This window comes from Pelobates fuscus, chromosome 5, assembly GCF_036172605.1.
Source record: "Pelobates fuscus isolate aPelFus1 chromosome 5, aPelFus1.pri, whole genome shotgun sequence".
Taxonomy (NCBI): Eukaryota; Metazoa; Chordata; class Amphibia; order Anura; family Pelobatidae; genus Pelobates; species Pelobates fuscus.
The window spans coordinates 36626519-36652435 of record NC_086321.1 but is presented as its reverse complement, the minus strand read 5'-3'; the positions used below and the strand labels follow the sequence as shown (position 1 = coordinate 36652435).

Below are 25917 nucleotides of genomic sequence, written 5' to 3'. Positions count from 1 at the left end.
CATTCTTTTCACAATTTACTTGTTTAAAAAGTATATACTATTTGCTTCTTTTAAATATTGAAAGAGGCAGTATGCACACTCTACCTAAAACATTGGCATACCATTTATTGAAGATGTAATAAGCAAAGTCAAATGCTAGCACAAAAGAAGGCCAATTGCATTTATAGTCAAATAAGACAGGAACGGGGGGGGGGGGAGGTATCCTTAATGTTTCTAATAAATTAGATGTAAAAATACTCAAATACTTAGCACCATATTGTAAATCTGGTCCTGTGTGCACTGTCCGTTAAATGTGCTAACGACAATTAACCCAATTAACCCAACTAAACAAGTTCAAGTAAGATTCTGTTTGTGACCATTACTTTGTGACAGTCCTCCTGCGCTCTCTAAATGGATCAATAGAAATATTTCGTTCAATACCCTACGATTTTATACCTGGAATTTTTTTTATTTTTTTTTTCATGATTTTTTACCCAAGGGATCGATTCACTAAAGAGCAATTTACAGGTAATTGTTAACCAGCTTGCAATATTGTGGCCAGAATCAATAGTCGGAAGAAATGCCCACCTCTTGGGAGCTGAGATTTTATTGAAATCCGCTATTTCATCTAAACTTTACAAGCCAGTTGTCTGTCGTCTATCACACATTTGTGAATAGACCCCTCATTGTCTTCATTCGGCATGCATACATTATACTTACAATTTGTGATTTTTTTTTAATACACATACAGTTTGTAATTTTAAGCGTGATTGCTAACAGTCTCCTATGGTAAACAAAATAGGTGATACATTTCTCATTTTTATTTATTCAATTATAAAGCAATTATAAATATCCAATATTTTGTGTATGTGACTATAATGCCTTCAAGTATTTATAAATAGTGTGTGAATTTTAGTTCTCAAACACATTTCCATAGGGGAACTTTGCCTCTCTAGTATATATGTTTTGATAAGTAATGTAAAAATAACGTTCCTTTTAAAGTATTAATGAATTATTTTTACTCATTAAATGTTTGGGATTCCTACCCTATGTGTTTGTGCTCCTATTTCTTTTATGTGCATTTTCGTAAAAGGAATGCTTTTTTTCTACAATAGTCATAACAATTCTTGTAAAACAAAATATTACTGATTTCGTATTATACTTTTACAGATATCCTTCCTGACATACCTGTTGCATTATGTTATATTTATCTGCTAATAAAGGGCTGTGTTAAATATCCTGTAATTCAATAATTTTTTTTTATTTTTCAATGATATCCACAAACAAACAATTGGACTGCTTATTCGTAATAACAATGATACGATACATTATTGTATTATTTTAATTATTTTAAGCTTATCAATTGACATTTTTTTTTTTTTTTTTTTACTTGTAGTTAGGAATGACATTAAATAGTTCTTCATAAAGACACAATAACTCTCTAAAAGCTAACATATAATAAATTTGATATATTTTTATGTGTTTGTTCTGTCCAGCAGTTCACCTCTATAACTGCCCTGAGTCGAAGTTGAATACATCTTATCAAACAGACTCTGCTTCACCTTCTGAATGCCAAGGGTCATTGTGTTGCACTTTTTATTGGCAGTGAAACCGTTAAATAACCAAACAAAGCGACTCAAAGGTGCCTGTAACTCTATGCTTCTCAGGCATTATTTATCTGAATTAAAAAGAAGGTAGGGGTTCATTCTTTAATAATTCAAACATTCATCAATATTTCATGTACAATAAAAATACAGTTTAAATGTTGACAAGATATTCTTGCTGTGCTTGTTACAACATGAATCAGTTATATTTTTATTTTTATTTTTTTTTTGTTTTTTTTTATATTAAATAATACGCACTAAGAAGCAGAGGTTCTAAGCAAATATAGTTTAATTGCTAATTTTCTAAGCTAACTTTTCCTTCTATCTGCAAAACAAGAACTTGAGCACCAGCAATATATAATTCAAACCTGCTGATCTTTTTTTTTTCCTGATAGTGCATTTTAAATATCCATATATAAACTATTAAAAAAAAATGTGCTTTAAATGCTTATATTTTTGAGTAACCTTACATTCCTCAATTAAGACTTAGTTATCATCAAGCTATGGCATGCCCGTTCAATAAAATAACAGATATATTTGGTGCAATTGTATAGCCTAACCATTATATACTAATTAAGAATTAATTAGAGCAAATTGTTAAAGTGATGTTCTGTTTTTGGTGATTTATAAAAAGGAAACTAAAAAAAATGACTCGGGTTTATGACAATAATTTGTACAGTAAGTAAAAAGTTGTATCACAGTTTTTTGTAGCTTGCATGAGTTCATATTGAAAATAAATCTTTCACATGTTCTTATCGGTTACTTAATACTGTTGTTCTTTATAGCAGTAAACACCGTAAAGCTTGTGCTTTTTGTCTGGAAAACCAACAAAGCGAACAGCCGCCTCGTCGGGACTGCAGCGTCTTCTTGGTCGGGAAATTGGGTAACGAACACTGCCATCGGCCAACCATCCACCATCGCATCGATCGTAGTTAAGAAGCTTCCATGCTGCATACATTTGACCCACTTTGGCGATCTGTGACCCGTCATTGATGCAGGCCTGCACAGCTTCATCATACGTCAATTTTGTTGGGTGTATTAGGTAGTAAAAACGACCTAATGAGAAAATAAGGTCGGGTTAATCATTATCCATCTGTAAAATTATTATAATGTTGATTTGTCAAGATGAATAAACGTAAACACTGTAATCATGGTTTATCTGTATAGATCTTACGGCAACAATTAAACATTATTTTTGGAGATAACAGATAAAGAGATTGCATGATAGCATTTTAGTTTCTTTTTATTAATTGAAGATCTTAAAGAAGGACTTTGATTGTTCTCCATTGTTAAATTAAAAAAAAATACTATTTCAATGTTTATTGTTAAGCAGCAAAGGTATCGGAAAACCATTCTTACCTCCACTGCAGTATTTTGGGTCACTACACTGCCCTATGATGCTTAGGTTGAGCACATACATGCCCTGGCGTCTAACAGAGAAACACAGAAATTCCATGTACACACATGCTCACTCTGCGTTTTCTCCAGAAGTGTCACACACTCATGCACTTTGCATATTGCACTGCAAAGGATGACTAACTAAAATATTTTACCCAGTGATGCGCATTAAAACACCCAAATTAAAAGAGTCCGAAGTGAAAACTCCACTTTAAAAACATTTTTAGTAGCAGTTTTTAAAATGTAAATATAGCAATTGATGTTAACAATGAATAATTTTATACTGTATGTGGGGGTAATATACATGTCAGTACACTACGGTTATACATAGTGCAGATGATGTATATCTTACAAAGTTTACCAACAGAAAAACACAGTGAAAACAATACCAGCCCATAAGGCAAATAATCTACTTTGTATCGAGGAAATGGAGATTGCAAATACAATATTAACTTTATGAGAACTCACAAAAGTGACAATATAAATAAATAAATGAGACTGCACAGCAATCTGAATATGCAGATAAAATATCAGTTTTACTACAGAACGAGTACCTTAAATGTATTGCACTCAATCAATTAAACTAAGACCCCTTTTCAACCGTAAAGCTTTTTTCTCATTAATATATAGTCCGATCAGAGGCATGCCTAAGTTACATAACACCAAGGATGGAAATGTATTATGGCACCCCGGCTTGTATTGTAAAAAAAATTTTTTGAATCTCCTTCTGCACTTATTCGTTAGAGAAATTACACACACATACTGACATTCATATACACAAACATATTAATATACAGTACTTACCCGTTCATATTCACACATACTTACATTCATATACACACATACATTCATATGCACACAGATGCACACATATACACAGACACACACATTGATATACATACACACAGTCTCGTACACAAACTCAAACACTAAAACATAGACTCATAAACACACATACATTCATATGCACACAGATGCACACATATACACATACACACATATTGATATACAGACACACAGACTCGTACACAAACTCAAACACCAAAACATAAACTCGCACACAGACGCACACATTCATATACACACAAACATAGACTCATATACACACATATATTCATATTTACATCCATACACGCAATTTATTTTTATTTTACTGGATTGTAAACTAGTAAATATTTATTTATTAATTTTTTTGTTAACATTGAGACTCTATGTTCTTATTTTCACAGGGAGAGCTGAAGTGTAATCTGTTCCTTGGTATCCACTGATTTCCCAGATCCCTGCTACTCTGTACTGTTGACAGTGCTGGGATAATGTCATGTCTCGGCTCCAGCAACAGTACATGGCACGCAAGGGAGTTGGCAAATCAGTGCAGAGTGATTCCAGCAGTTCCCTCTGTGCTAGCACTACAAACACTGACAGCAAAGCCGCAGACCAAGGTGCCGGGAGGTAGGTTTTTGCGCTGGCAGGAGGGGGGTGCGCTGTCCATCCGGGTCGACCAACCCCCCTTAGTACGCCACTAAGTCCCATACATTTACATTTAAGAAAGGCTCTTTTCTATTTGGTACAACCCGACGCTACAGTTTAAAACACTGTCCGTAAAGTCTGTTTCATGTTGTCATCATGTGCAGAGCTGTTGTTTACTTTTTGAACCACTATGGAACCTGTAATTGTATTTCACTCTGTTCTCTGACAAGCTAACGGCAAACACAGGAACCCAAATATAAACAATCTTTGATTTGTCCAAAAGATATAGGTAACTGGGTAGTTACAGAAAAAAAAAAGGTACTTACAGAATGTTGAGTTATTAACCCCCTAAGGACACAACGTCTGGAATAAAAGGGAATCATGACAGAATATTTCCATCATGTGTCCTTAAGGGGTTAACTGTGATACAGCACATTATTATGTATTTAAGTAACAATATTATCCAGTTGCTCTCTTGTTTGCCCTGTGTAATCTTTACAAATATTTGCAGAATGGAAAAGCAGGATGAATTACTTTTGCCATTCTAATTATTGTATGCTCTTATAGTGAATTCAATGTAAGTGCAAAAATAAATAAAAATTGGCCTGAAACTTGAAATTCACTTTGAATTAATTTGACTTCATGTTAAGTCACACTTTATTATATCTCCCAAGTGTCCCTATTTAGGAGGGACCATCCCATATCCCTCAGTCTTAAATCTCTCTGTCCCTCTATTCTGTCCTAATGTTCTCTTTTCTAGGAGCTCGATATTGTTGGTGTGTCTGAGTGTATAACAGAGCACCATCTGCTACTTGTGTTTAGAAATTAGTCTATCTAAATACAATACATTGTTCTTGTACTAAATTCAATTCAAGTTGCAGAAATTGTTATTATTAAAGGATCACTATAGTGTCAGGAAAACAAATCGGTTTTCCTGACACTATACTACCCGGAGGGTGCCCCCACCCTCAAGGTCCCCCTCCCGTGGTGCTGAAGGGGTTAAAATCCCTTCAGTTACTCATCTTCTTCCACCGCCGGGCTCCCTTACCTCATCTCCCCCGCCGACCTCAGCTCCCCGTCTGACATCAGCGGAGTGGAATGCGCATGTGCGGCAGTGCCACGCGCGCATTCAAAGTGTCCATAGGAAAGCATTTTTCAATGCTTTCCTATGGATGCTCTGTGTGATGGAGGCATTAAATGCCTCCAGCGTCGCAGACGCGCCTCTAGCGGCTGTCCGGGAGACAGCCACTAGAGGCTGGCTTAACCCCAAATGTAAACGTAGCAGTTTCTCTGAAACTGCTATGTTTACAGCAGGCAGGGTTAACCCTAGAGGGACCTGGCACCCAGACCGCTTCATTGAGCTGAAGTGGTCTGGGTGACTATAGAATCACTTTAAGTCACCAACAATTTTTCAGAACAGGCACAAGACACACCCCACACTGCATACCTTGAAGGATCACTATAGTGTCAGGAAAACAAACTCATTTTCCTGACACTATATAATCCTTAGGTGTCCCCCTCCCTCAGAACCCCCCTTCTGCTGGGCTGAAAGGGTTAAAACCCCTTCAGCCACTTAATTTTATCCAGCACAGGGCTCCCTCGGCTCTGGTGACCTCTCCTCCCACTCCGACGTTAGCACCCGAGTGGAGCAGAATGCGCATTTCTCAATGCTTTGCTATGGTCGTTCTGCATGCTGGATGCAATTTTAGCATTGAGCGTTGGGGAAGCACCTCTAGCGGCTGTCAGGAAGACAGCCACTAGAGGCTGGATTAACCCTCAAAGTAAGCATAGCAGTTTCTCTGAAACTGCTATGTTTACAACTGCAGGGTTAAAACCTGAGGGACCTGGTACCCAGACCACTTCATTGAGCTGAAGTGGTGTGGGTGACAATAGTGGTCCTTTAAATAAAAGATGTATGCTTTAAGTAATTACCCTGGGGATGGTACCAATATTTGACTTGAATTTTGACCTGGAATTTTGATGACCAATAGTTAACTTGGCACTTGTGTTTTCTTTAATATATTATATCTTCTAAGATGGGCAGTATTGGTCAAAGCAATAAAATTGTAAGAGGAAAAATTACTTAACTGTACAACAAAATACCATAACACATTTTTTAATAAGGTCGTTTGTAAAATATTTTCAGTGTAAAAGATATAAATCCTGCAAGTATTATTTCACGGTAGATGTATTATATCATTATTGATGCATACTTGTTTTTACACTTTTTCCTAATCTCTAAAGCATAAGCTTTTAAATATCATCTAGAGAGAACTGGTAAGAGAACAGTCTCCATGGAAACATAAATTTACATTAATATCTTCAGGGGCCAGAAATCTGTTTTCTTCATCAATGCTTCCAGAAATAACAACATTTTATCAATTAATTATAGTATCACATATTTAGACACACATTGCACACTGTTCTTTAAAATACATCAAACTAATTCTTCATCTGAAAATATGTCTAGTTTTACATCTTGTATAATGCTTATATCTGTCATACTGTATTAGTTTAGCCATATCATGTACAATTTTGTTCGCACACTATTTGTTCAATTCCACTACCATAGAACTTCATAAAGGAATGATTAATGGGGTTTAAATGACCACTTCTAGCACCATAACTACCCAGACTTATTCAATCGGTTATGGCACAAGGGGATCCCTGCCTCAGAATGTGCATGCCACATCACACGTACTACTCATCTGCCTTCTTTGATCAACATTTTAGATAAAAAAACAAATCTATTCACATTATAATGTGAACTATTATAATGCTAATAGAACAACAGGAAATGCTAGCAGAATGCTTGGTTGTATAGGGAGAGGTATTAGCAATAGAAAGAGGGAAGTGTTCATGCCATTGAACAGAACACTGGTGAGATCTTAATTGGAGTATGCAGTACTGGAGACCGTATCTCCAGAAGGATATTGATGCTTTGGAGAGAGTTCAGAGAAGGGCTACTAAACTGGTTCATGGATTGCAGGATAAAACTTACCGGGGAAAGATTAAAGGATCTTAACATGTATAGCTTGGAGGAAAGACGAAGGGGAGATATGATAGAAACATTTAAATATATAAAGGGAATCAACACAGTAAAGGAGGAGACTACCGTATATACTCGAGTATGAGCCGACCCGAATATAAGCCGAGGCCCCTAATTTTACCCCCCAAAAATGGGAAAACTTATTGACTCGAGTATAAGACTAGGGTGGGAAATGCAGCAGCTACTGGTAAATTTCTAAATAAAATTAGATCCTAAAAAAATTATATTAATTGAATATTTATTTACAGTGTGTGTGTGTGTATGAGTGCAGTGTGTGCATGAATGCAGTGTGTGTGTATGAGTGCAGTGTGTGTGTATGAGTGCAGTGTGTGTATGAATGCAGTGTGTGTATATGAGTGCAGTGTGTATATGAGTGCAGTGTGTGTATGAGTGCAGCGTGTGTGTATGAGTGCAGTGTGTGTGTATGAGTGCAGTGTGTCTGTATGAGTGCAGTGTCTGTGTATGAATGCAGTGTGTGTATGAGTGCAGTGTGTATGAGTGCAGTGTGTGTGTATGAGTGCAGTGTGTGTGTGTATGAGTGCAGTGTGTGTGTATGAGTGCAGTGTGTGTGTATGAGTGGTGTGTGTATGAGTGCAGTGTGTGTGTATGAGTGCAGTGTGTGTATGAGTGCAGTGTGTGTGTATGAATGCAGTGTGTGTGTGTATGAATGCTGTGTGTGTGTGTGTTGCAGAGTCTTGGTGGGGGTGGGCATTTTTCTTATTATTTTTTTTATTTTTATTTTAATAATTATTTTTTGTTAAATTATTTTTAATTTTTTTATTATTTTTTTATTATTTTATTATTATTTATATTTTTATTAATTTTTTCGTCCCCCCTCCCTGCTTGATACATGGCAGGGAGCGGGGCTCTCACTCCCTGGTGGTCCAGTGGCATTGGCAGTTCAGTGGAGGGAGGGCTGTCAGGAAGCTGTTACTTACCTCTCCTGCAGCTCCTGTCAGCTCCCTTCTCCTCCGCGCCGGTCCGGTCAGCTCCCTCTGCAAGTCCCAGTGAAAGTCTCGCGAGAGCCGCACTATGACCCCGCGGCTCTCGCGAGACCTACACTGGGAGCTGACAGAGGTGCTGACCGGACCGGCGCGGAGGAGGAGGGAGCTGACAGGAGCTGCAGGAGAGGTAAGCGCTCTCTGCCAGCCCCCACAGCCCCCAGTCTGTATTATGGCAATGTAAATTGCCATAATACAGACAATTGACTCGAGTATAAGCCGAGTTGGGGTTTTTCAGCACAAAAAATGTGCTGAAAAACTTGTCTTATACTTGAGTATATACGGTATATTTAAAAGTGTGACGAACAGAACTTTGTCACGGGCTTCTGGAGGAGCCTGCTTGCAAGCCTCCTGCCCCAGGACTATGGCCCCTGTAGTAAACCTGGGACAATGTGCTGTGGAAAGGCTTTGTTCATGCCTTTTCCTGTCTATGGTTCGGTATATTGGATTCACCAAACAGATCATATCCATTTGGTTCATATACCGAACAAACTACCAAACAGCCAGGCCCCCCATGGGAGTTATGTGCTGCTTGTAGACTCTTTTGACCCATATCAACAACTTAACTGCAACATTCTAAACGGTCAGCTGGGTGATCGCCGTTCGCATGTACAAATCCATCTTTAGCCGCGAACGCGCACAGCGGTGTTTGGTCATCAAGTGTATGGAACTATAATTGGACACTCAATGGCACAAACACTGCTGAAACTTTCACCTCCATCAAAGTTTGGAAAAAGTTGTTTGAACTGAAAGACATTCTGTAGGAGCAAACTACCGAAAGAGCGGCACCTGACCAGCTTACGTACGAACAGTTACAGTCATGGCTTTTATTGTATTTCATACTCCCCAAGGAGACCTATCGCTCAGCTTGATTTCATGGATCTCTTTTGGGCAGGCGCCTCATGTGCAGATGGTCTAAATTATACCCCGGTGGTGTTTTGGCTGTGTTCGTCTGAGTGCTTTCGGGATCTGTTGGGTTCTCAGATCCAGGCTATCCAGGGATATAGGACTTGTGGGGGTACCTAATTGTTAACGGTGTATTTTGGGGTGTATTTGATATGTATGTCCTGGACCTGAGAGGCAATATAGTTAAGTTGTTTACTTTGTAGCAGTCCCCTCTCATGTCCAGTGGGGAATGCCCCTGGAATATGTATCAGGAAACCCCTTGCATGGAGATTCACATAAAATAGGCATTGCAATAGGCATTCACATAAAATAATGTGGTTCCAATTAAACCGGTTCCACTTCGCCCTGAACAGAGCCTCGTCTCATGCGTGGAGGGAACAGCTATATTCACTACTCTGGGGATTGCTATGATCACTTTACGCCCTTGGATTATAACATGGTTCTACCTGCTATACTCTCTGGATTAGGAGAGGTCCTAAAGAGAGGAAGCTGGATCCCTGACTTGGGTCCAGGGTGGGTGGAGTACAGTGAGACCCCAACCAAGCTGCAACCCTGGATACGGGGACTACAGTGGTTATGGTGTTGGGTGGAGTGCTTGGAAGTACACTGTTTTACTAGGAAGCAGCAATTGGCAGAGGCACAAAGTAAAAGAATAAAAAGAATAAAAACTACAACAACAAGAGGACATAGTCTTAAATTAGAGGGGCAAAGGTTTAAAAATAATTTCCGGAAGTATTACTTTACACAGAGGGTGGTGGACGCATGGAAAAGCCTTCCAGCTAAAGTGGTAGAGGGAGGGAGTTTAAGCATGCGTGGGATAGGCATGAGACTATTCTAAACTTGCGATAAGGCCAGGAACTTATAAAAGTATTTAGAAAATTGGGCAGACTTGTTGGGCTAGACGGTTCTTATCTGGCATCACATATCGGATGTGTCTATTGTATTAAAAGTGTTATGTTTACATACCTTTCAAGAGTTCCTATTTATGAGGGACAGTCCCTATTTTGGGCCTAAATCCCTCTGTCCCCCTTTTCTTTACTAATGTCTCTCTTTTCTAAGAGCTCTATATTGTTGGTGTGTCTGAGTGTATAACTGAGATCCACAGCACTATTGCTCACAGTAAAGTGTTTAAACTATAACACAAGTTTAGATATCAGTCTGTGTAAACAAGATATATTGTTTTTGTATTAACATATTTTTAACTGCATAAATTGTTATTAGTATGTCACCTAAAATCACAGCCCTACACTTGATTGACACACTCTCTACACCTTTAAAATTAAAGTGTCCCTCTCTGTCCATTTAAGTTGTCGAAAGGTATAGCATTACTGAAGTGCAGCATCTATTATCTTACTGTCTGGAAGGGCTTTATGGTTTTCTTTTGATGCTTGGACCCTACCTATTGCACATTAGGCCATATACATTTGCATGTAAACCACTGCTAGAGGTAGAGTCTGTACTACAGACTTGTACACCAACATAGGGGTTAATCACTAAACACCTAATCTTACAAAGTTACATAGCTAAAAAGAGACTTGCGCCCATCAAGTTAAGCCTTTCCCGCATTTAATTTTTGCAGTTGATCAAAAAGAAGGCAAGAAAACCCAGTCTGAAGGGCTTCCAATTGTATGACAAACTAGGAAAAAATTCACCACCTCTTCACACAGATAATTACATATCCTTATTGCTTTTACTGTAAAAATCCCTTTCCTTTGCCTTAGACTAAATCTCCTTTCTCCCAGTCTAAATGTGTGACATCTTGTGCTATGTATTGTCCTATTCATGAATATATTTCCATACAATGGTTTGTATTGGCCCCAAATATATATTTGTATAATGCAATCATATCACCTCTAAAGGGGTAATTTTTCCAAATTAAAGAGATTTAAATTTTTTAACCTCTCTTCATCACTAAAATGCTCCATTACTTTTATCAATTTTGTAGCCCACCTCTGTGCTTTTTCTAGTGCCATAATATCCTTTAAATCTTTAGAACAGCTGCCTAAAATTGCACAGCATATTCAAGGTGTGATCTTACCAATGATATATAAAGAGGCAAAATTATATTTTCATCCCGGAAATTAATGCCCTTATTTATACATGATAAAACCTTACTGGCCTTAGCTGCAGATTGACATAGCACATTGTTGCCTAATTTATTGTCTATAATAATTCCCAAATCATTCTCGTGTGTTGTTACCCCTAATTTACTATCATTTAAGATGTAATTTGCGTGTGCATTCTTGACCCCAAAGTGCATAACTTTGCATTTCTCCACATTAAATTTCATCTGCCATTTGAGTGGCCAGTCCCCCAAACTATCTAAATCCCTCTGCAACAAAGAAATACCCTGCTCATATTGTATTATTTTACAGAGTTTTGTGTCTTCTACAAACACTGAAACATGGCTTTTAATGCCTATTTCAAGATCATTTATAAATATGTTGAATAGAAGCGGTCCCAGAACAGAACCCCCGTATCATGTTCTATATGAGATGTTCCAGAGGAATATAACAACAATGTAAAATAAAGTCTTTGACATAATCTAAGGTAGATCAGGGTTACAGAGGTTTACAGAATTATTCAATAACATTAGTCCTTGGTCCATCGTATCAAAAATAATCTGGTATCATCCAGGACCATTTGTACCACAACATTTGAACATTGATCACCATATTAATCAATGTCCAGATTTTGCAATACAGCCTTCAAATTATATTTAATGTGGTTTAGATTCCATGTTGCCTAAACATACATTTAGCCTGAAATCTGTATCAAAATAAATAAATAAAAACAGCTGATCAACAATTATTAACACTGATACCTTCACATTTTAAATCAAACAAGAGCACTAATTTTACCTTTAAAGTTTGAGGTAAAACAGAAAACATCATATCTGCCTTTATCCTTGTCCCTGTATCCATAGTTCCGAACTCCAGGAACAGTGTTTTTGCCTCCACAGGGTTCTCGTGGGTTGGTTATAGGATATTGTACAGATCCATCACTTAGCCAGCCTGCATTACACCAATCCAGCCCTAACCTCCAGGCATCATATAGTTGGTCAAAAGAGGCAATGATAGAATCCTGATCTTGGCAGGCTTGTTGGGCTTCAAGAAAGTTCAGGTTGTAGCGACCAATTCGTGGAAAGAATGGGAAAACAACACCTAAAAGCGAGGAAATAAAAAAAAAAAAAATGATTGACTCATTTCATAAAAGCATGCAGACATGGTCAAAAGGTCCAAGCATTCAAGCTAAACATCAGAATGTGGAATCTAAATGACCCCTGCTGTGTCATTATTGTTGATGATGTAACAGTTTGAGTATCTCAGAAAATGCTGATTACACATTTTCATAAATAACAGTCTCTAGAGTTTAGAGTTGATGGCATAGGCGTGCGCAGCCTATTGCATTAGGGTGTGCACCCTAAAGCACAAGCACACGCGGCGTATATATATATATATATATATATATATATATATGTATATGTATGTATATATATATATACACATATATACACACACAGACACAAAGCTGTGTGTGTGCTGTGTGAGGGTGCTGTTAGTGTGATGTGTGTGTGAGGGTGCTGGTAGTGTACTATGTGGGTGAGGGTGTTTGTGTGTGCGTGCTTGTGAGGGTGCTGTGAATGTACTGTGTGTCAGGGTGCTGTTTGTGTGTGTGCACTTGTGAGGGTGCTGTAAATGTACTGTGTGTGAGGGTGATGTTTGTGTGTGAGGGTACTGGTAGTGTGCTGTGTGTGTTTGTGAGGGTACTGTTAGTGTGCTGTGTGAGTGTGAGAGTGCTGTTTGTGTAATGTGTGTGAGAGTGCTGTGTGTTTGTGAGGGTGCTGTGTGTGTGGGTGCTGTATGTGTGTGTGTGTGCTGTATGTGTGTTGGTGCTGTGTATGTGTGTTGGTGCTGTATGTGTGTGTGGGTGCTGTATGTGTGTGGGTGCTGTGTATGTCTGTGGGTGCTGTGTATGTGTGTGGGTGCTGTATGTGTGTGGGTGCTGTATGTGTGTGGGTGCTGTATGTGTGTGGGTGCTGTATGTGTGTGGGTGCTGTGTATGTGTGTGGGTGCTGTGTATGTGTGTGGGTGCTGTGTATGTGTGTGGGTGCTGTGTATGTCTGTGGGTGCTGTGTATGTCTGTGGGTGCTGTGTATGTCTGTGGGTGCTGTGTATGTGTGTGGGTGCTGTATATGTCTATGGGTGCTGTGTGTGGGTGCTGTATGTGTGTTGGTGCTGTGTATATGTGTGTGTGGGTGATTGTGGGGGGTGGAGGTGGGGGTACATTACTTAATATCCCCCCTCCCTTCTTACTTTATGTAGGGAGGGGGGATCTTTCCTTGCTGCTTTCCCTGGTGGTCCAGTGGAGGTGGGGGCAGATCAGTTATCCCCCCTCCCTTCTTACCTTATGCCTGGGAGGGGGGATCCTGCTGCTGCCATCCATCCCTGGTGGTCCAGTGGAGAGTGAACTCTAGCCGCGGCAACGCTCAGATCTCGCGAGAGGAACCCGGCGGAGCTGCTGGCAAGAGCTCCGCCGGTCCTCTCCTGCCTCCCTCCCTGCCTGTGAGCCGGTGAGGGGAGGCTGAGAGCAGAGCCGGCGCTCGGATAGCGCCGGCTCTGCATGAGCCGGCAGGGGAGATCCTGAGATCTCCCCTGCCGGTCTCAATACATAGCGCGTGCTGCGGGGATTAGGGTGTGCCAAGGCACACCCGGCACACCCCGTGCGCACGCCTATGGTTGATGGTATGAAAACATAAGTAAGTGGTCATTTTGTTGGTGGAAATTGGATCACAAATGTCATGTTAATGGAAGAGGTCAGATGGGAATGGTTAGTCTGGTTCAAGCAAGTGAAATAACCATGTGCTACAACACTGCTATGCAGAAAAGCATCTCAGAAAGCACAACACACGGAAGTGTTACTGAAACAAAATCTACAGGATCTACTTCTGTCAGCTAAGAAAAAGAACCCTTGAGTGTAGTGGGCATACGTGCACCAGAACTTAAAAGCAGAAGATTGGGAAACATTGTCCGGTCTGGCTTATCTTCATTTTTGCTGTGTCATGAAGACGTCAGCGTCAGAATTTGGTGTAAACAATGCATGGGTTCATCTTGACTTGTGTCAATAGTTCATGCTGTGTCAATAGATCATTCATGGTGGCTTCATATTTTCTTGTTGAAGTCATACATTCAAACGGACCTAATTTCTTTCATGTGGCACTTTAGTTCAGACTAATTTCGTATGTGTCATTATTTTAGGAAAACCGATTCGGGTGAAACAAAATGCACAAACATTTTATATTATGTATATTTTGCAGTACATTAATAGGTGCATTTTTGATCCAGTCAGTTCACCGATTAAACAAGGAGAACCAAAATGACCAGAAGAAGGAAAAAATGGAGAAGCAGTAAAAAATAATCATTATATATAATTCTTATCTATAACATATATAATATGCAAATATTGGTTGTTGTTCACTTCTCACTTAATTTGTGAATACAATCAACATTTAGTGGCTGTACTCTAGTCATAAATCATCTTTTTTTTGGCACCCCAGATTCAAGTTCAAACAACAAAACAAACTAAATGGCCCATATTGCTTGTTTAATCATTTGGCAATTCTGAGTTGCTTAATTCGAACATATTGTCAATCACCCAAAATTTGGACGAGTTACGATTCATTTGAAACTTAATGCACAAATCTAGTTTACATAAATGGAATTTACTAAATTGGTTTTAAAAGTTATTGTTAAGCCTTTTAGGGGTAATCCTATCTAATCATATCTTACCAAACAACTTATCCTCCCACTATATGCTGAACCCTATTAACTCTTTCTAACTCTATAACTACATTAAATGTGTGCACTTTTGTTGAATTATGTAGATATTTAGATATAGCTGGTAAAACAGTATCTATCTTTCTATTTTTATTTAATATTGCATTTCAGTTTATTTGTAATCAGTTCCCACTTTCAGAGCAGTTTTAAGCCAGAAATGCCACTAATGGGATTTGTGCATTATTTTATACATATAGACGTGGAATGGGGATGGTATGCGTACTGTTCTGAACCTACATCTCTCTCTCGTCAGCACCATCAATTTCCTCTTTGGTTCTACATCAATTACAGGCAACTTGACCTGATAGAAACCTGCTTCCCTCTAGCTGTCATGAACACGCACAAGACTACAAAACGTCAGGGGTCTACGAAAGATTTCACAAGATCACAGGCTTCTCCGTAAGTGCAATGAGTTGTCAGAGACATCTTCTGCGAGTTGTAGGAGAAATTCTCCCTAACAGCCATCACTCATGATGTAAAATATTAAAGATGTGATGGTCACTATTTGATGCTTTATCCTTTGCCATGATTTTCTGCAACTCGATACATACACAAAGCAAGGTAATCTCTACTGTTCTCATGTAAACCCTCTGAATGCATTGGAATTCCAGTGAAATTCTACTAAGGTCTTTTTGGGTTTTTCATAAACATTCTATCTTCACATAAAAACAAAAAGAACAAAAAAAGTCACAGAGCTGCTTTAGAGTCAAGTAAATTGCTTAGTATATTTCCTTTTACTAATTGACTTAGTGTACATTGTACCATATTACGTTGGTGATTTATAAGGACATGAATATAATTCAGATGATGGTAAAAGTCTGTAATATATTATATTTTAAACAGAGACCAGAAAAAACAAACCTATATAAGACTTGATTAGAACTCAGATACTCTGACTGTATTGATTAATATGACTACACAGACATGTAACAAAGAGGAATCTGTTCTTTTTAGTAATATTGAGGTGTATAAGGCGTTTATAAAATAAGAGAAAAATCCATGTTTTATTTTAAGATGAGCAAAGAGTGATAGATATATCTTAATCAAACTGCTTTGAAGTGCTATCTGCGCTTTCATGTAGAGTTTTTCTTCCACATTCATTTAGAAAGTGTTTAAGGAAATAAATTGACATTTTAACAAAAAAGAGTTCACATATAAATTACATGCTCTGTTCTTTTCCCCCTGCTGTGTTTTCTTATTTCTAGATTTCACTAACCCGTTAGAAACTATGATTACCTTTATGTTTCTGAAAGACTCCAATCATTTCCTTAAGCAAGATGATAGACACATTAAATAGGGAAGGATTTTGCATATCTATCATCTCTCAAAAAGGTAAAAAATTCATTTTGTTGCAACGATTAACTGAACTGGTTTGTCCATCAAGAAGTCAAATCCCAGAAACATAAAAAAATATAATGTTGCCTAACACTGTGTCTGCTTCTTTTACAAATTACAATATTTTTTTTAGCAATCTCTTTCATGTGAAATATGAGACAATATTATTGCAACAAAATATGCTTATACATGATAGACTTAAAGGAACACTCCAAAGACATAGAGCACTTCAACGTGTTTAAGTGCTTTATGTGTGACTTGTGATTTCTCATGTGTTCATTTTATAAAAGTGATCATTTCTAATAATTTAACCTTGTTACATCTCCCTTACAGTCAATCAGACAGCCAGTACTGTCACTTCCAGGTAGCAAACTATTGCCCAGAGCACCTGTCCTGTACTACAGCTCACAGAGAAGTTTATGTCTGTGATTGGACAGCAACAAAAAAGTCTATCCTGAGGAAGAAGGGGAAGGCTTATACTGGATCTGCAGTTATTGCAAACCAAGAACTCGATGGGCAAGTGGAAAACAACTCTAGAAGCCAATTCCAGGACAATAACTCAAGTGAACATTAAATGTGGCATATACCAAGGTGATGCACTATCCCAAATGCTGTTCTGCATAGGCCTCAACCCCCTTAGCCAGATCATCAAGAAGAGTGGATACAGATACAGGTTCAAGAGTGGAGCTACCATCAGCCATCTACTCTACATGGACGACATTAAGCTGTATGCCAAGAATGAGTGAGACATTGACTCACTGATCCACTTAACTACGATAAACAGCAAGGACATTGGAATGTCATTGGGACTAGAAAAGTGCGGGCGGATGATAGCAAAAAGAGGAAAGATGATCAGGACAGAAGGAGTTGAAGTGGTTGGAAAAGATCGGACTGAAATGTCTGAAATGGCACTAATCCGAACAGCACAGGAGCATGCACTCTGCACCAGATCAATAGAAGCTGGAGTCTACCACACCAGGCAAGACCCAAGGTGCAGACTGTGCAAAGAGGCCTCTGAGACAGTCCAGCACCTAGTAGTCAGATGCAAGATGTTAGCAGGAACAGTATACATGGAGAGACACAACCAAGTTGCTGTGATTGTGTACCGAAACATCTGCACAGAATATAGATTGGACCTGCCTAAGTCCAGATGGAAGATACCACAAAGGGTAGTTGAGAACAACAGGGCTAAGATCTTGTGGGACTTCAAGATCCAGACAGACAAGCAAGTGCTGGCCAACCTACCAGACGTCGTGGTGGTAGACAAAGAACTAAAGACTGCAGTCGTGGTGGATGTGGCAATACCCAGTGACTATAACATGAGGATGAAGGAACATGAGAAAGTGGACAAATACCATGGACTGAAAGAAGAACTAGAATGGATGTGGAAGGTGAACTCAGTAGTAGTCCCAGTTGTGATTGGAGCTCTTGGGGCTGTGACTCCCACAGAGTGGAGTGGCTTCAACAGATTCCAGGTGGGACATCTGAGATTGCTGTCCAGAAGAGTGCAGTTCTAGGAACAGCTAAGATACTGCACAGAACCCTCAAACTCCCAGGCGTCTGGTAGAGGCCCGAGAATGAGGAATAAACATACCACCCAGGAGGTGTGAGAAAATGAATTTTTATATATATATATATATATATATATATATATATATATATAAAAAATATATATATATATATATATATATATATAAAATATATATATATACACTGAATAGAATTATAAATGCAACACTTTTGTTTTTTGCACCCATTTTTCATGAGCTGAACTCAAAGATCTAAGACTTTTCCTATGTGCACAAAAGGCCTATTTCTCACACAGCACAATGCCACAGATGTCGCAAGTTTTGAGGGAGTGTGCTATTGGCATGCTGACTTCAGAAATGTCCACCAGAGCTGCCCATGAATTGAATGTTCATTTCTCTACTCTAAGCCATCTCCAAAGGCGTTTCAGATAATTTGGCAGTACATCCAGCCGGCCTCACAACTGCAGACCACGTGTAACAACACCAGCCCAGGACCTCCACATCCAGCATCTTCCAGCATCTTCCAGCATCTTCACCTTTAAGATCGTCTGAGACCAGCCACCCAGACAGCTGTTGCAACAATCGGTTTGCATAACCAAAGAATTTCTGCACAAACTGTCAGAAACCGTCTCAAGGAAGCTCATCTGCATGCTCTTCGTCCTCATCGGAGTCTCGACCTGACTGCTGTGCGACGTCGTAACCGACTTGAGTGGGCAAATGCTCACATTCGATGGCTTCTGGCATTTTGGAGAGGTTTTCTCTTCACGGATGAATCCCGGTTTTCACTGTACAGGGCAGATGGCAGACAGAGTGTATGGCGTTATGTGGGTGAGCGGTTAGCTGATGTCAATGTGGTGGGTCGAGTGGCCCATTGTGGCGATGGGGTTATTGTATGGGCAGGCATAATTTATGGACAATGAACACAGGTGCATTTTATTGATGGCATTTTGAATGCACAGAGATACCGTGAGATCCTGAGACACATTGTGCCAATTATCCACGACCATCACCTCATGTTGCAGCATTATAATGTACATCCCCCATGTTGCAATGATCTGTACACAATTCCTGGAAATGCCTGAAATCATCCAAGTTCTTGCATGGCCAGCATACTCATGGGACATGTCACCCATTGAGTATGTTTGGGATGCTCTGGATCGACGTGTACGACAGAGTGTTCCAGGTCCTGCCAATATCCAGCAACTTCGCAGAGGAGTGGACCAACATTCCACAGGCCACAATCAACAACCTGATTAACTCTATGCGAGGAAAAGGTGTTTAACTGCACAAGGCAAATGGTGGTTACACCAGATACTGACTGGTTTTTGGGCACCCCCCCCCTTTACTCCCCCTAAAACAGTAAAACTGCACATTTTAGTGTGGCCTTTTATTGTGGCCAGCCTAATGTTCACCTTTTTCAATAAGCATGCTGTCTAATCAGCATCTTGATAAGACACACCTGTGAGGTGGATGGATTATCTCAACAAAGTAGAAGTGCTCATTAACACATTTAGACAGATTTGAGCTCAGCTCATGAAAAATGGGGGGAAAAACAAAAGTGTTGAGTTTATAATTTTGTTCAGTGTATATATACACTTGGATTAATAGTGAAAGGGCTAAATATATATTTTACCATTGTGTGTGTGTGTGTGTGGTAAATTAAAAATATATATATACATTTGTGCAAGATATTCTTAAGGGATGTCTGAAATCCAATCCATTGTTGAATCTTGTTCCACAATATTATTCTCTAGTTAATCTATAAAATGTGATTGTTCTATTATTTGAACCAACCCAGACCTGTCATATTCAATCATGTCTGATTTTATAAAAACTCTAAAGGAACAATTTTTCCAAATTAGGACTCTAGTCAGCTGAACAATTTTTAACTAATTATATTAATTATATAAATGAAAATGGGAACAGCAACATGAAATTAAACCTAAAAATAGGTTACCGTATATACTCGAGTATAAGCCGACCCGAATAAAGGCCGAGGCCCCTAATTTTACCCCCCAAAACTGGGAAAACTTATTGACTCGAGTATAAGACTAGGGTGGGAAATGCAGCAGCTACTGGTAAATTTCTAAATAAAATTAGATCCTAAAAAAATTATATTAATTGAATATTTATTTACAGTGTGTGTATATAATGAATGCAGTGTGTGTGTATGAATGCAGTGTGTGTATGAGTGCAGTGTGTGTGTATGAGTGCAGTGTGTGTATGAATGCAGTGTGTGTATATGAGTGCGTGTGTATGAGTGCAGTGTGTGTATGAGTGCAGCGTGTGTGTATGAATGCAGTGTGTGTATGAATGCAGTGTGTGTATATGAGTGCGTGTGTATGAGTGCAGTGTGTGTATGAGTGCAGCGTGTGTGTATGAATGCAGTGTGTGTATGAATGCAGTGTGTGTATGAGTGCAGTGTGTGTGTATGCGTGCAGTGTGTGTGTATGAGTGCAGTGTGTATATGAGTGCAGTGTGTGTGTATGATGTCTCAGACATTATTGCATTTCATGTACAAATCAACGAACCACTGCATTTGCACCTACACACTGACCCCTGCCGGTCATTCGGTGTACTACAGGCTTCTCAGACATTATTGCATTTCATGTACAAACCAACGAACCACTGCATTTTTCACCTACACACTGACCCCTATCGGTCATTCGATGTACTACAGACTTCTTAGACGTTTTTGCATTTCATGTACAAACCAATAAACCACTGCATTTTTACCTACACTGACCCCTACTGGTCATTCAGTGGACTACAGGCTTCTCAGACATTTTTGCATTTCATGTACAAACCAACGAACCACTGCATTTTCACCTAGACACTGACCCCTACTGGTCATTCGGTGTACTACAGGCTTCTCAGACATTACTGCATTTCATGTACAAACCAACGAACCACTGCATTTTCACCTAGACACTGACCTCTACTGGTCATTCGGTGTACTACAGGCTTATCAGACATTATTGCATTTATCAGTCTTCAAGAAGCGGTATCCCAGTACCCTGTATTACTGTATCAGGTAAGTAGGTTTACCAGTTCTCTTTTTCCCTCGAGGCCTTATTCAGCCTCCACGGCCTCATACAACCCCCCACCTCCCAAAGTGGGCTCTGCACTTCAAAACGTACCTGGGCTAAGATTTCTTAATCGCAATATCTTAATCATAATCCACCATATTACTACTATATTTATCGGTACAGTTTTGTCATTTATTTCTACATATCATTACTTAGACACCAAGTCCTACGCCATCAACAACCTACAGTCTACCTGGTTCCCTGCATTGCAGTATCAGGTATTGGTAATCTTACTCACTACGATTACGTTTCTCCTTAAGGCCTCAGTTTGCCTTCGTATCATTCAAAAAATTCACATTTATGGGAACCCAGGGGCTTGTCTCTAATTTACGGACAAACGTTCAGGACCCTCAGCTTACCCATGTTCGTACGTTACAGTATCTCTGATACACACCTTCTCATACGTTCTACATTTTTACACTCATTATATTAGTGGCACGCCTCAGGCCCACTAGCATCTTTTTCCCACTAAGGTTTCCCGGACCGGGCCCGTTCCCTGCAGAATCAAGAATATATTGTAATCTTCTGCCACATTGTCCAAATAAAGAGGACAAACACTCAAGGTTAAGTATCTACATACGTTATATCACACCATTCTAAGAGACAAGCCCCATTAGGCTAGAGAACTGGCATTGAGGGTTAGGCGCTGGCCTTAGCTATCCTAAGTAATACTACGGTCCCGCAAGGTCTACACCCCACCTCAACACGGAGGTTCAGCCCCACGACCAAATCATAGTTAGCCACCTCGCTCGCCCTTCTTTAGGGCTACAGTTAGGGCTTCCCATGTCACGGCCACACGTTTTGAATCTCTTACGGTCACCAAGAGGCCGACATCCTGCCACCACGTTCAAGTGGCCACAAAATCCCCTCGGCCCAAATCATAGGTAGAGCCTCTCTCCGCCACTTGGCACTAGCAGGGCCTCACCTGTCACTTGGTACTAGGTAAATTCTTCGCTTCGGCACTAGCTAGCAGGCCAGTTCTTTGAAGGTCTCATCCATACCTCTAAGACACATTACTTATCCAAATCATTTCTTTTTCAGAATGTCATAAGTATCCATCCAGATAATCGGTCTGCTGTTGGACGAAATACCCAGCACGCCAGTCTGGCCAGGGTCTCCATAGGAATCCCTCACCCCTTCTACCCTCAGTTACCTGGGATTCTAGTACATTCTAAAAAAATATCAGCAGAGCTCTGACACAGGGGTATCCTCTCCCCAGCCACTGCCAGTAAGGCAGAACTACACTGGCTCACAACGGCTCAGCCCAATGTTCTCAGGCCCGGTTCTAGTTCACAAGGGCCGTCAGCTTACTCCTCGGATTCCAATCAGGAGACCCTAGTCGCTATCCTGGCCAACCTCCAAATGATTAACAGGCTGATAAATGGATTTGGCTATAGCCACACCAGGTGTCTCATTAAGCCCGGCAGGCGCTCACCTGGCAATCTCGGTCATACAGTCTGGCTTACCCCTCATTTCCCTCCCCGTCCCCCACCACCCACTATCACTACTCCATATGTCTCACCGGCCCACCCTGTTCCAATTTCCATGGAGAAAGTAATTCTCGATGGAAAGGACGTTAAACTAACATCACTACTTAACTTCACAAGACTCCCTACAGTACAACGGTTATATTCTTGGCGACATTTCAGTACTCCAAAGAGTGACACCCACGACTTAACAAAGCTTTCCATTCCTCTGTTTATCATTACCTCTCGCATAGAGACAGCTACTTCTACTTCTCACCACCCCTTCACGCCACGCACTAGTCAGGGAGGCGGCCAGAGGGACAAGCTGGGCTGACCACTTCATTTCTGGGGAAGGCTCGGGTGCACTATGACTTTAATACTGTGGTATGCTATTTCACTACATGCAGGGTTTTGCACATCTGCTCCAGAACCTACACCTAGTCCACATACGCAGCCCATCTGTCACCTAAGATACGCCCAACTAAGGACTTTGTTATCCTAATATACTATCTGCATTTACACCCAGCTAGGCATCTGGTAGATTCTGGTGCCGGGTTTCTCACAGGGGTTCACACAGGCCTTATCGCCATTCCCACAGGTACACTCGTAGGCCCTAACCTATTATCTGCACCCATTGACCCTCTTACGGTGGACCACCTTCTGTCCACAGCAGTCATACGCTGGGTTCACGATCGCCTCCTTACAGTCTTCACACTTCTCATCTTGGCGTACCATTCCCATCGATGTAGAAATTCACTATACCCTATAATATGTCTGATCATAGACCTCTTCCGTGCCGCACTCTACATCCATTCCCAGCATCAAACTCCCTCATTCCCGCTATGGAGTTCTCACTGCACTATGCAAATCAATCATGCCATACAAGCTATCACTTAACAAGTAGTAAGGCTTGGTTGAGCAAGATGGACTTGTCCAACGCCTTTAATCTACTATCTATTCACCCAGTCGGGGTGCCAGGTGATCCGTTACATGCTGCATCAGCGGTTCCAAGCTCTTACACCCCAGTCCACATCACTAGGTGATGGGGCCACAGGTAATCCTCAGCTTAGTTACATATATACCTCAATCAGAGTAAAAACTCCTTACTAGCTTTCAGTACACAAGCTGTATAAACTTGCAATAAAGTGTGTTTTCTTTGAATCCTCTTTTTGCCCTCTTTTACAGGCCTACTCGTACGTTGGTTTCGGCACACCTCAACCAACTTTGCTTCTCCTTCTACATTCCATTACGTATTAGATAAATTCCGAGCACAAGTTGGAAGGCCATTTGGCCTGAATTTGTGGGAGGAGTTATGATCCTATATAAACCCTACGCCCCCTACTTACCTTTGTTGTGCAAGCTGTTTGTCCCCACCCACCTACACCCATCTATATTAACAATTCACCTTTGTGGGCCCTCTTTTACAGGCCTACTCGTACGTTGGTTTCGGCACACCTCAACCAACTTTGCTTCTCCTTCTACATTCCATTACGTATTAGATACATTCTGAGCACAAATATATATATATATATAAACCAGAAACACAAGTGGTTCCTGCACTCACGCTTTAGTGTCCCTTAATGGCCGGGTGCCAGCCATCAATAGCTGTAATATCCAAAAAATCCAAATGTGTGGCTGCACTCACGGTTTAAAAGTCCAAAGTTTAATGGAAAAACGATTTAAAACATCAGTAGATCAACGTTTCAGTCATGTAAGACTTTCATCAGGATCATAAATGCATACTGACAGAGAAGCTGTTTATATACATGTTAACATTGATACAATTAAACCAATTAAGCAAATTGATAATTAAGAAATTAATGAAGTGAAATGGCTTACCCTCAGTGTAAAAACCGCCATGTTACCGGCGTCCCTTAGAGCCCAGTGCGCATGTTCCGGCTAGCTCCACCCCTCCAGTGACGTCACTGGAGCTAGCGGAAACATGCGCACTGGGCTCTAAGGGACGCCGGTAACATGGCGGTTTTTACACTGAGGGTAAGCCATTTCACTTCATTAATTTCTTAGTTATCAATTTGCTTAATTGGTTTAATTGCATCTACTGATGTTTTAAATCGTTTTTCCATTAAACTTTGGACTTTTAAACCGTGAGTGCAGCCACACATTTGGATTTTTATATATATATATATATATATATATATATATATATATAGCATAGATGTGCACAAGGAAGTGAGTTTTTCTTTTTTAACCTTTCATACTAATAAGAACATATCCATTGTCTTACATTGAAAATGAAATAGGTAGCGGAAGAAGGACAAACAAAGAAAATAGACTCCAGACAGGAATAAGTAACTAACTAATCAAGCAAGACAAAAAGTCATAAGAGAAAGAAAACTGAAACAGAGAATCAGATTCCATTCATTTTTAATTATTCAAGTAATGTAGGCACTATCAAAAAAATATTAATACAAATTGGCTCATTTTAAAGCAAGAAGACAAAATAAAGGAGTGTATAGGTTATAAATGTCACTTATTCATCCACACATAGAAATGTGGTTAATGGCATTTACTGTCCTGACAGGAAAAGTTGTGCAGAGCAACAATACCGTCCTGACAGGAAAAGTTGTGCCGAGCAACAATACCGTCCTGACAGGAAAAGTTTGCCAAGCAGCAATCATACACATGGAAACCTGGTAATTGCTTTTGGGGTCAAAAGCCGGTTACGGCCAATCAGATCCACAGGAGGGTTTGGGCTGAGCAGCAATCATGCACATGAAAACCTGGTAATTGCTTTTGGGTCTAAGGCCGGGTTACAGCCAATCGGATCCACAGGAGGGGTATTTAAACCCAATTCTTCTTTTGCTCATTGCCCTGTCGTTGTTTCATCCTGATGGGAATCCGAGAGTGCGTTCCTGATCTTGATTTTCTGGTCTCCTTGACTTTTGGCTTTCCCTCATCGTTGTGTCTCATTCTGTGTTCCTGACCTCGGCAAGTATTTTGACTATTCTTGGATACGTTAAGTCTGGCCATTCTATGGTCTGGTTATACGTTATCCTTAGTCCTTGGTGTGACACAGTTCTGCGTGCTGGGTCAACTTGTAATCCTGACACTAAACCCAAATTTGTTTTTAGGGGTGCAAAACATTTTAAACAAATTTTAATGAACAGCTTTTTAGAAAAAGAAGTTTCAGATAATAATTTTGTAACTAATTGGTCAAAGAGTAAAAAAAAAAAATTTCACTGCTGGATGATGTGCAATGCATGTAAGAGTACAGATATCTCAAACAAAAATGTAAC

The 25917-nt window shown here is 39.9% G+C and overlaps 1 protein-coding gene across 1 annotated transcript in view; it reads right to left on the bottom strand.

Annotated features, from left to right (window-relative positions):
- Nucleotides 1–1329: 1329 nt before the first annotated feature.
- Nucleotides 1330–25917, bottom strand: part of HAPLN1 (hyaluronan and proteoglycan link protein 1) — a 122033-nt gene continuing 97445 nt past the window's right edge. Inside the window, exons 4-5 of the mRNA XM_063453711.1 lie at nt 12266–12568; nt 1330–2639 (exon numbers count right to left, since the gene is read on the bottom strand). Of these exons, the coding sequence (XP_063309781.1) occupies nt 2347–2639; nt 12266–12568 (596 nt within the window). The 3' untranslated portion in view covers nt 1330–2346. The remainder of the gene's footprint in view (nt 2640–12265; nt 12569–25917) is intronic.